Raw genomic sequence first — 13267 nt, forward strand, 5'->3', positions numbered from 1 at the left:
CTTCAGGGATGAAAACATCACACGAAACTGAATTCTAGTCATGAAAAGAAATGTCTTGCAATTGCATCGCTGTCTGGTATCCCAATTTTTTTCTTCATTTTTTTTACTCAATGTTATTTTGCACATCTTGTTTACGTTTTGCTTCTATGTTTCCAATACTTCAAAATGTGTAAAGGGATGCCAGTACTTTCCAACATCATGCCAGTGAGTTTTGTAAGATGAACACTAGACATTCAGTTAGTTCAAAGAAAACATCTTTTTTTTTTTTTCTTTTTTTTTTTTAAACCAAAATAATTGAACTGATTAAAAGGTGAACGTCCCGTTTATTTTGTTGCAGTTAATGTCAGTCATTATTTGTTATTCTTAACTTCATACAGTTTTGCTCCTGGAGACATTTCCAATCTCATATGTTTTATAACATGAGCAATTATTATACTAAATTTGCCTTATTTTTTCTGACTTTTAATGGTACATTGCTGGACCAATACTGTATATTTTCTTACAGTTTGAGATGGGTTTTAAGAACTCGTAAGTAACTACACCTCAGGTCACATGCATCTAGCCTTTGTACCTGTTTATTAGTGCTTCGGAGCCAACACATACTGTATGTGGTTTTTCGTATTGAACACAGATAGAATTAATTTCTGGAAGCAGAAGGAAGCAGCCTGTCGTGTACATTTCAGTATATAGCCTTTATGAAGCTGTTTTTGAATAAAGGTGTCATCCCTGTTAACATTGTAAGTGTATTTGTTTTGTGTGCTTTCCTAGGCCACACACACGCTGCAGCTAAATTCAGTTGTCAGTTCACCTTTTAGTGCTTAATCCTGTTCTGTGCACACACAGTTTAGTCATTTACAGGAGTGACAACTGCATTCTACACCCCAGTTAACTCCCCAAAAATTCAGGTAGGGACAATCAAATTTACGAAGATTCAACACACTGTGTACTGAACTGAACTGAACAACCATATGAACAACTACCTGTTAGTGAGGTATTTAAACGTGGATCAGTATGGAAGGCCAATGGGGCCAAAACTCTTAAAGCGGAAAACATGAAATACGGCTGTCAACCCACACTGTTCATTCGTGTTACCAGCCAATTTTGTATGCGTAAACAAACAAGCACATTCTGGCCATGTTAAGGCATCAGTCATGTAAAGATGCACAGTTTTGAACGTTTTTGAACATGTCTCTCAACATGCATATTCTGGCCATGTTCGATCGTGTAATATATTTTAAAGCTGAATTCTATATTTACTTGCATGTTAATACTTTCCTTAGTTCACTGCAGCATCACTTTACTGATGTCTACTGTACTAGAGTAAATTCATTTTACAATGTAAATTAAGACTTACCTACCTGAAAAATAATGTGGAACTAAACAATAACAAAAGACATTACAAAACATGACAAGACTGACATCACACACAATGTACAGATGCATTATCACTTATGACATGGTAGAATGTAATGGGTTCTGTTTTAAAGACTTTTGGCACTGTTCCATTTATCAGATTTGTGTCTTTAGTATGTGAAATCACAGTGAACAGGGTAAGTTTCTTGCTGCCAGATCTTGCTATATATAACAAATCCGAATAAGCCCATAATAAATTTAAATCCAAACACTTTATATTGGAAATAAGCAGCATACCAAAATATTGCGAGCCAAGCCCAAAGACACATCGTTTATAATAATTGGACATGGCAACACTTCAAGAGCACGATCTGCGAAAGCAGCCTTCCAAACATAAACAAAACATGATAATTTAGTTAAAATCGCTGAACATAATGAGTCTTTGGTCTCTGTAATATCACCTTAGTTAAAAATTGTGGATGCTAAAGGCACCAAAATGTAGCTAAGGTTACCACATTGTCAATTAGCACATTTTGTAATAATAAATAAACTTAATTTATATTGGTCATGTGTTCAGATGATACAGTACGAACTGGCAGGTTAGATTCACCTCATTTTCATCCGTGTTAAATTCAATATGGCGTCTAATCTGTCTTTTGACTCCTATATTTAAATGTGACCGCCACTTCTGAAACTCCACAGTATGTGGCCAAAGTGATTTTAACTACCAGCGATCTGACATTCAATGAAGGAGCCACGAAACACACATTCCGAGCGGTTTATTGACTCTTACAAAATGCACTCATCTAGTTCCACAGAGAAGCATGGGATAGACACACAGAGCGCTAGATCTGCTGCAGCCAGCTCTTCCCAATCCCATCAGTAAAGCCTTCTTCACTCTCTACACATGCAGGTCAGGTTCTCACACTGCTCGCAAGAAATTTTGCATCATGATCAAACCCAAATACACCATGACATAGCATTGATTTCAGAAATGGACTAAAATAGGATCATATCATATACTGTAACTAAATAACAATGAAATCAGACAGTGCAGGTTGTTTGGGATGAGTGTTAACAAAAAAAGGCACTGATTTCTTGAGTAGGGAAAAGCTCATGTGAATCAGGCATGCAGATAAACATTATTTGCATAATCTGAATGAATAAACAAAAAGAAAGATCTTAAAATAAAACAGGGAGAAGATGCAACAAAATGCTCATTTATACTTTATGAAATATCTACACACGTTTGAAATACAAATTGATGTATCAGTTCAATTCAATCTGATGTCTGGACCAGCCTGTTTATTTTTATACACCGTTATAAAACTCGAATTACTTCATCTCTCTCTCTCTTGTTCTCTAGTCTACAGGTCAAGACTTTGAAAGCTCACTGGTCAAGCTTTACGAACTATTGTTGCAGGTGTGGAAACTGCTGCTCATGATTCTAACTGAAATGCATGAAGGAAACATTTTCACACAGGGATTCATCATCTTCAACTGAGCCCATGTGATTCTAAAATACTAAATATTGACCGTTCAGTTTAGCAGTGTGTTACTGAGTGAAATATTTTATTAAGTATTTCTCCAATTTTACTTGACAATTCATGTTGTCAGCCACGTTGTGCTGTAACTTAAGTCCACTAGGTGGCAACGTTGCAGAGAACATTGTACTCTTGGTAAACATAGGTTCTTATTTTCATTAATATTATGAGTTCCCCACAGTAACACAATATTCTAAATTTAAAAGTGATGTTGAATGCTAAATAGCTTCTTAATTCACATAAACACAAATTCTGTAGGGTAGGAAGCTTGAATAGCCTGAAATCAGATCTAGATGCTTTAAAACAGAGGTTTAAAGGTATAGTTCACCCAAAAATAAAGATTATTTCATCGGTTGATTATGTCTTCTTTTTAACACAAAAGAAGAACATTTGAAGAACGTTGGTAACCAAACAATTGACTTCGACTTCCATAGTATATATAAAATAATAATAATAATAATAAAATTCGATGGATGTTAATGGCTACTGTGTTCTGTTTGGTTACCAACATACAAAAATTACTTATTTTGTGTTCAACAGAAGAAAGAAGCTCATACAGGTTTAGAATAAGTGGTGAGTGAATAAATAAGGAAAATTGTCATTTTTGGATGAATTATCCCTTTAAGCAATGCTTTGAATATATATATATATATATATATTTTTTGACATTGACAGAGCTTCTTTGCAAACACACAAATACAGATGGTCAAAACCTCCAAATGAAAACAAATACTGTATGGCTGCAGACAGCCTAATGTGCTTAAACAGTTAGCTCAATAAATAAAACCATATGTTAAGATGCTTTGAGAACAGTGATATAGTGCCGGAAACATGTAAACATAATGTGATGTTTTTGTTTTTAAAGGACTTTATAATTAAGATACATATAAGCAGCATTACTTTGTAACAGTGTTTCTTAAGACAAATACAACATGAGTGCTTTGATTTGCTACCTGTAGCTTCCAAATCTATAATACAGTATTTTGATCTAGTTGGCAAATGATTCTGAACCAAAAAAACAACACCACCACCAGCTGTTAAGTTCTATTTCAAATATATTTTAGAAAACATACAACATCTTAATCTTTATTTGACTTTCCACCTGTTTTGGCTGGACCCACTGTTGTAGTTAAGAACATTCTGGAATGATTCTGTAGAAATTCAAAGGCTGCAGGGTCAGAGGTTTGTACTTTTTGAAAGAAGTAAGTAGGACTTATTATTGATTGTGCTTAAAAATGGAAACAGTTAATATAGCATGAATGTGTTATGCAAAGAATTTTTACTGTTATATTGTATACAGTACGTGACACATTATTAACTTAAAGAATAGTTCACCCAAAAATTAAAAACAAAAAAGGAAATTGTACTCATTCTCAAGCCAACCAAAATGTAGATGAGTTTGTTTCTTCATCAGATAAGTTTTGTAGAAATTTAACATTACATCACTTGCTCACCAATAGATGCTCTGCAGTGAATGGGTGCCGTCAGAATGAGAGTCCAAACAGCTGCTAAAAACCTCAAAATAATCCACAAGTAATCCTCACCACTTCAGTCTATCAATTAACATCTTGTGAAGAAAAAAGCTGCAAATCCATCAAGACATTTTTAACTTCAAACTGCTTCTGGAGTCCTCTATCCATAATATAGCTTTTTCTCATTTGAATCAGGAAAGAAATATGCACACATCAAGCCAATTTTAGAAAGAAAATAGTCCAGAACAGCTCTTAACTAGCATTATCCATTATCATGGATTATGGATTTGTATTTTGAGCAGAGGCACCGGTTTAAAGTTAAAAAGATCTTCTTACTGGATTTGTTTCTTACAAATTGCAGCAACACAAGACAATAATTGATGGATTGAACTGATGTGGATTACTGTGATGTTTTTATAAATTTTGAAGGCAACCATTTACTGCAATGTAGTGTTAATTTTGTTAACAAAAACTATGACGAAAAATATTTGTTGTTGAGCTTTTTCCCATGACTTAGACAAGATGATGATAAGACGACAATAAGGTCAATAAACGATAACTGTGACTATATCAACATGTAATATCATTGACCAGGGGTGAGCCATATCATACCGTCCGCAATAATACTGGTATAAATTTTTACATGATAAAAAAAAAAGTGTCATATCGCGATATGACCGAGCTCTTCTTCGCTTCCTCCCGTGCATGACTGAACAAATTCACCTCGCCAGTATAAACATAAGGGCATTCAGCACCCACGCGCTGTTCGGTACAACCTGCACTGGAGCCCCGCAAACCTCAGCTATGGCCCTGTACACCGATCAGTCTGCTTCAAGTCGAACACAGCTGCTGCTGCCACCTTATGACAAGATTTAAACTTCAAATTCGGTAGTGTCTGTCATCGATGACAATAGATCATTGGATAGTCTCGGCCTCAGACATCACGCCCATGGACCGTTGGCTAAACGTCTGATGCATATGGGACACAAAAGTGGAAACACTTCAGGAATGTCGAAGTTGTTGTCAGATTGTTTGACTTATACAGGATTTCCGTGAGACGTTTGTGTCACGTTCTTTAAAGTTCCACCTTGAAACAAAGATATTGTGGCACCTAACCCCCCTCACGAAAGAAGAAAGCCATAGTGTTTACAACTGTGACGATGAGCGATTTTCTAAATTATGTGAAATATTTAAAGTTTACGGTGACGCATTGCTGCCACACACACATTATTTTTTCCACACACTTATGTCGTAATAACTAGATGCTATGTCATTTTAACGTCATCTTTTCTCGTTAAAACGACATCTTTTCTTGTAATAACGACATATTATCTCATTAAAACGACATCATTTCTCGTTAAAACGACATCTTTTCTCGTAATAAGATGTTTTCTCGTTAAAACGTCATCTTTTCTCGTTAAAACGACATCTTTTCTTGTAATAACGACATATTTTCTCATTAAAACGACATCATTTCTCGTTAAAACGACATCTTTTCTCGTTAAAACGACATCTTTTCTCGTAATAACGACATATTTTCTCATTAAAACGTCATCTTTTCTCGTAATAATAAGATGTTTTCTCGTTAAAACGACATCTTTTCTCGTAATAACGAGATGTTATGTCATTAAAAATCAGAAAATCTCTTTATTTCTTTTTTTCGTATTTCGATTTGTTGTTAAATCAAACAATCATTCAAATAAAGAAATATTAAGCAGAGAGTCGATTATTCAAAACTGTTTTGATCTGATCATAGCCTAAAGAGTCATGGGTCTGAGTTGGATATCACTATATTGTAGACAGATTGGATAATTAATCCTAATAAATATGCCGCTAAAATTAAAACCATTACATTAAAATACATTTAATACAGTGTAGTATTTAAATAATTTCAACAGCGTGCAGATCCTCGTTTATGTCAGACTGTGGCGACAGCAGCGCGGACTTATTGCTCACATAATGTACCATCTAAAATAAAGGGAAAACATATCGATTTTATGACATAATATGTTGTTATAACGAGAAAAATATGTCGTTTTAACGACATAACATCTCGTTATTGCGAGAAAAGATGTCGTTTTAATGAGAAAACATCTCGTTATTACGAGAAAAGATGTCATTAAAACGACATAAAATCTCGTTATTACAACAAGTGAGTGGAAAAAATAATATGTGTGTGGCAGCGATGCGTCACCGTAAAGGCATATAATCTTTCAAATATGTCCAAGAGTTTTACACACTGGTCTGTTATTGTGGTGACATTTCTACGCCTCGGAACATGAAGATAAATGAAATGAACTGTGATTGGTTGTTGGACATGTCAGTCAAACGGCCTCATGGGCGGGCCTTGGCCAATGAAATTGTCAGACCTTCAGCCTAAAGGTCCGGCTACGTGAGATTACTTATTGGAAAATGATGGAAAATGCCCTTCATTTTTGTTTGCACTAATAAATGCTGCTGTCTGCCAGCTGCAGTCACCATATAATAACCAGTACACTAGATGAGGGAAAATAAATAATGTGTTATGAACCCACATTCTACTGATTTGTGCTTAATGGTGATAGTGCAATACCTGAAATGTAAAAATTAATCTCTCCAATGACAACAATGTTTTCGATTATCATTTTGAGCAATTTTCTTTTAACAGTTTAACTTTTATAGTGTGCCCAAAAAATTCATTGACTAAAAACGACTGAAACTTGACTAAACAAAAACAGGACAAGGCTAACTAAATAGGATAATAACTATAAAGGACATTTGACACAAGGACTAAGACTAAGACTAAATTAGAAATGGCTGACAAAATTAACACTACTGCAGAGGATCCATTGGTGAGCAAGTGATGTAATGCACATTTTTTTCCAAATCTGTTCTCATTAAGAAAAAAAAAACTATTGGATGATAGATATTCACTTTTGGGTGAACTATTCCTTTAGCTACTGAGTTAAGTAAACTGTATCTCAAATATTCCTTGTCAATTGTTGCAATTTAAAATTGGATTTGTGAAAAATGTACACAGAAATGTATTCTGTTTGTATATAATATAAATGGGCCAATGTATGAAATGTTACTTTAATATGTACAATGGTTTCTAGTTTCAAAACTTTTTTCAAAACATCAGAGAACAAAAAAGATGATAAACAGACTATTTGTCTACATTAACTAAAAGTATAAGTGAAAAAAAATGTAAAAATACTTTTTCTTTGATATTAAAAATGCTATTCATTTTGGTTTATGGGTAAAGCACTGCTAGTAATCAGATGTGTCTCATTGAGGATGTTGGGTTTGTGGAGTATAAAGGTGGATAAGTGAGCTGGCCCGCTAACAGAGTCCATTCAGATGTTAAATGACGTTCTCAAAAAGCTGCATTGATTTCATGATGTTCTCGTCCTGTAGGGAACAAACGGACACAGGTAAACACTTTAAAAACAGCTCGCCTGTGGGGACTAATGGACTGGCTTCAGGACAACTCTGAACATTATGTAAGGAGCTCTACTCAAGAAAAACATATCGTAAATGTTTACAGGAAAGACATTCATGCAGAACACCACATTAAGAACAAAAATAGACTTACATTTTGACAGCAGTCTATAAATTCATCTATAGTGACCACTCCATCCCTGTTTTTGTCCATTTTCTGTCAAGACACAAAAAGGGTCAAAAGGTCAGTGTGTTCATTTATGTTTGCTCTATTCGTTTAGCTTTAGCCATTTTCCTTGCTTAGAATTTCATTTAGACAATCTCTATGATTGCATCAGAAGAAAATTGATCTGTAGGATAATTGCTTTACCAATGAACCAAAGTGCTGTGTCTGGCAATCATTTCTTTTTTCACCATATTTAATCACCATTTTAAAGGAAGCCCATTTCCATCAGGGGGATGAAATAATAATTTGGTAAATGATAATTACGACATTAAAAGTCATAAATGAGAGGTCTTTATGAGAATTATGAGATGTTAAGTCATAATGAGAAAAAAAAGTCAAAATGATGACCAAAAAGTCAACATTTTTATGTCATAATGACGTAATGTCTCATTATTAAGACTTTTATCTCATTTATAAATCCTCAGACTAAAATTTATAATAATTTTTAAACACTTTTTCTCATATTTGTGACTTGGCATGATTTGGTTTGTCCACTATTTGGTTAAAGGTCAAACGGTCATTGTGTTCATTTAAGGTTGCTCTATTCATTTAGCTTTAGGCATTTTTCTTGCCTCAGATTACATCTACACAATTTCTATGATAACATGAGCAGAAACAAGATCTGTAGGATCATGGTGATAACATGACATATTCACTTTTTCCGCCACATAATAGGAAAAATAATCATGCTTTAGTAAATGATAATTATGATATAAAAGTCATAAATATGAGGTAAATGTCAAAATGACGAGAAGCTAAGTCATAATGAAATATAAAATAGAGTCAAAATGATGACAAAAAGTAAAAAGATTTGTCATCATTAGTATCTCATAATTTGGACTTTTATCTCATAATTAGGCCATATCATCTAATTTACAACTCCTTTGACTAAAATGTACAATAATTTTAATCGAATAACTTAGTATGACTTCATCTAGACACAAAAAGGGCCAAACGGTCATTGTGTTCATTTAATAACATTAGTAGAAACTACATTTGTAGGTTCCTGGTTTTAAATAACATGATACAGATGGGAAAATTCTGGAAATTTACTTGCTTTACCAATTTCATATCTAGTAAATATTTTCTATTTGAAAAAACAAACAAACAAACAAACAAACATAAAAACAATCCTTACAGAATCAATTAGATGCAATTAGAGATTCAATCTCACCTGGAAAAATATCTCCACATGCTGTCGTGGAGTTTCCTCTCTAAGCATGGGATATGTGCATTTCCCCATCATGTCATAGATGGACTTTATGATATCTAACATTTCCTGTGAAACCCACACAACAGACAGTCATGTTGTTTATTAGTGTTTTATATGATCACTTGTCATTAAAGTTATTTTCTGGTAAGACTTTACAGTAAGGTTTAAATTGTTAGCATTCATTAATGCATTTGGTATCATTAACTGACAATGAAAAACATTGTTTCAGTATTTCTTAATATAGTGTTCATTTATTACTATTGTCTATTGTTAACTTGAGAAGTTGAAATTATTTTATGTATAAAGTAAACAAAAGTTGCAATTAAGACATAAATTAGACTTATCGCTTATATTTTATTAATATTATGCTTTGATTGTATACCTTGACTTATTGTTACTTAGTATCTCATACTATCTCATACTTTTACTTTTTGTCAATTAAGTCACAATCAAGCCATAATAATGATATAAAAGTTGAAATTATGACAGAAATCAAAGTTTTGTCATAATTATGGTAATTTTCACTCTTGTGTCATAATTTCAACATTTTATCTCATAGTCATTACTTAGTATCTCATAATTTAAATCTTTTTGTCAATTTTCACTTCTCATATTTTGACTGTTAATTTATTACTATATAATTGTCCATTATTAACTTTAGAAGTTTAAAACTGTACCAACTTATGTGGAGATTAACACTAAACTAGAATAATGAAAGTTCATTGTTCATTTTTAGTTCATGACACCAATTGAATGAATTTATGAGATACAGTGTTCATTGTTATAAAGTATTACTCATATTCTTCATGTATTACCTCTTTTGTAATATATCCATCTTTATTAATATCATACAGGTTAAATGCCCAGTTAAGCTTCTCATGAATGGTGCCTCGTAAGAGAATGGAAAGACCCATCACAAAATCCTGTAATGCAATGAAAGACATTGAGAAATCAGTCTGTTGCATAACAACATAAATGTGTAATTTACAGATAAAACATAATTCATGATTATTCTGCTAAACAAACCGCTTTAATTTTCAAGATGATATGATAACTCATTGTATTTTAAGGGTTGCATTATGGATCTCACTAATTCAGTATACATGCAGAGATCATGTGAATGGAAATAAATGTTTTTAATAACCATATAAGTAATTTTTCCACACCAAATGATGAGAGGAATTCTTTCAGGCTGAACTGTTCGCATGAGCACTCAAGGTTTTTAATTAACAGATATGACAAAATAAGCTTTAGCAGGAGCTAAATGGCTACAGGACAAGCCAAACTTTCTTATTAAAAACAAGACAAGGATATTCTCATTTAGTTTAATTACTGTATCGCTGGGGACCAGCAATTTTTGTTTATTTCCAAAGAATGAAATCCTTGTTGTGTGCAAACTGACGGTTCATTGGTGGTTAAAATGTTTCCTAATGTCTCTGCAAGACACAAATTGCACAATTGTGAATTGTCAGTCAAGACATTTATTCAACAGTGTTCAACTCAATAAATAAATAAATAGAAAAAAATGCATAAATATCCCCATAATATCTCGAGATGTGTTTATGTTTTTATGGTTAATGCCATAGAGTATTGTTTTTTTTTTTTTTTTAAGATTTTCAGGTAAAATAAATGGGAAACAGTATTTTCTGTTTATGTTTATTTATTTATTCACAATTTTATGGAAGCCCATTTCTGCCACAAAATAAAACAAATTGCTTTGGTAAGTCATGTATAAAAAGTCATGAGATACTAATTCAAAATCATGACAATGATTTGTTTTTGTTTTATCTCAAAATTTTAATGTATCTCATAATTTGACATCATATCCCAGAAGTTTCACTTTTGTGTCACAATTATGACCTTCTTTCTCATAATTATGACTTAATATGAAATAATGAGTTAAAGTTGAAATTATGCAATAAAAAGTCCGTTATGAATTTATCTAAAACTTTAGAATTTTACTGAGTATCTCACATTTATGACTTAGCATGTCATAACTTACATTTTTCCAGTTTATTTTAAATGGTCCTACATTTATATATAATATAAATAATTTTACATTTTATTTCAATTTATTTTATGTTTTATTTTTTATTTATTTTAGTCTTTCAGTTGAGATGAGGCTAAAACAGCATGCATTTAACCTATAAAGAATTAGCACATCCACATTATGTATGTGTAGGAAAGACCATCTTCACAATGCTCCATTAGTAATTATTACTTACCTCAAAACTGACAGAGCCATTTTGATCTGTGTCAAATGCATCGAATAGAAAATGTGCATATGATGATGCGTCTGTAAAATAAAACAAGAAACTGCTCAGCTTCAATCACAGCAATGTCATTACATCATTTCATAGCTTATTATATTCAACAACAAAGGGGATGCATGAGCTTGCACAAGCTATGATCCATTATGCTATAAATAATGCAAGCAGTGTGTGTATGTGAATGGGCTGGAAATGAGCAGGGCCACATGAGAGATTTGTCACAAACCCTGACAAATGATGTAGAGAAGCTCAAACTCATAATTCTAAAACTACTCCTTTGACTTTGCAGTGGCACAAATCATGTGACTCAAAAGAGAAAAGAATCACTACAGCAGCCATTTCCGCATTGGAGACGTTTGTTTTTGTGAAAAGTGGGGACATCCCATAGGTGTAATGGGTTTTATACTGTACAAACTGTATATTCTATGGCCCTACACCAACCCTACACCTAACCCTAACCCTCAAAGGAAACTGTGCATTTTTACTTTCTCAAAAAAAACTCTTTCTGTATGATTTATAAGCGTTTTGAAAAATGGGTACATGGGTTATGTCCTCATAAGTCACCCTCTCCTTGTAATACCTGTGTCATACCCATGTCATTATACAGACTTGAGTCCTGATATGACACAAAAACAAGAGCACACACACACAAACATACACACAAATCATGCTTCGGTATTTGTCAAATGATGAAATGTCATCTTATAGACGGTTTCATCGGGCGCACGCGCCTGGCCCTAAGTTAACTTCCGGTCTGTGTTGTGTATATCGGTCTGGCTGCGGTGCCGTCTACACACACAGTTAAAGTTAAAGTGATGAGTAGACTGAAGTTGGGCTCAGGTGGTTATGATGTGGGATGTGTTTCCCATACATTTATTTATTTTTGGAGACTCGCCACGATTTTAAACGAAACTATTTTCCAAAAGGCTTTGTTGAATAAACATGAGCACATACTGCACGTTTAATAATAATAATAATTCCTTACATTTATATGTTTAAATATCAAAACGAGGCACAGGTGTTTTTATATCACTGTATTTCTGAAGGAAGACTTGCATGTTATATGCCTGATAAAGCAGCGTTTGTGAGCTCAGCGCTGTTACTGGGGAAACCTCTATTTCTCGCGCATTAAATTTCTTCCATGTTTTATTTTTAATAGTAAATCCCCCTTGTTTACCAAAAAATAAAGTTTGCTTAATTTTCAATATTTAAAAGAAAATCTAAATGAATGTTTTATGTCTTTATTTGATAACCAGAAAAATGTAAATACACAACAGAATTTCTGAGGGGAAAAAAAAAACATTTCATAAGGCTATTTTAAATTGCATTAAAATATTTACACATGCTAAAAAAAATCAAACATATGGTGAAGAAAAAATAAAACATTTCATAGGGCCCTAAACATGTAGTTTAAAAAAAACTTTTAATATATTGCTGTGAAAAGTGTTATGATTTAAATTAATTAGACATGCTTTTTGATTAATACAATTAAATTTAACCATTAAAAAGGAGTTGAGAAAAAAATAAACAGAAAAAAATGGAAATTTGGAACGGAATTTGAAAAAAAAAAAAAAGTAAAGTAATAAGTAGTGAAGTTACTTTTCAAATGCAGTAACTAGTAAAGTAATCTCATTACAATTTACAGAAGTAACTACATTTTTTGAGTAACTACCCCAACACTGGTATTAAGTCATAATTATGTGAAAAAAGGTTGATATTATGAGAAAGTCAAAATAATGAATAATGAAAATATGATTTATCTCATAATT

The 13267-nt window shown here is 32.8% G+C and overlaps 1 protein-coding gene across 5 annotated transcripts in view; it reads right to left on the reverse strand.

The window, feature by feature from the left end:
- Positions 1–7064: 7064 nt before the first annotated feature.
- LOC132110822 (Kv channel-interacting protein 4-like) overlaps positions 7065–13267 on the reverse strand; it is a 224235-nt gene continuing 218032 nt past the window's right edge. For all 5 annotated transcript variants that reach the window (XM_059517840.1, XM_059517822.1, XM_059517803.1 and 2 more), the window contains 5 exons: positions 11454–11524; positions 10044–10151; positions 9190–9294; positions 7944–8006; positions 7065–7759 (listed from right to left, as the gene is read on the reverse strand). In XM_059517840.1, the coding sequence (XP_059373823.1) occupies positions 7712–7759; positions 7944–8006; positions 9190–9294; positions 10044–10151; positions 11454–11524 (395 nt within the window). In that variant the 3' untranslated portion in view covers positions 7065–7711. The remainder of the gene's footprint in view (positions 7760–7943; positions 8007–9189; positions 9295–10043; positions 10152–11453; positions 11525–13267) is intronic.

Source organism: Carassius carassius, chromosome 2 (genome assembly GCF_963082965.1).
Source record: "Carassius carassius chromosome 2, fCarCar2.1, whole genome shotgun sequence".
NCBI lineage: Eukaryota > Metazoa > Chordata > Actinopteri > Cypriniformes > Cyprinidae > Carassius > Carassius carassius.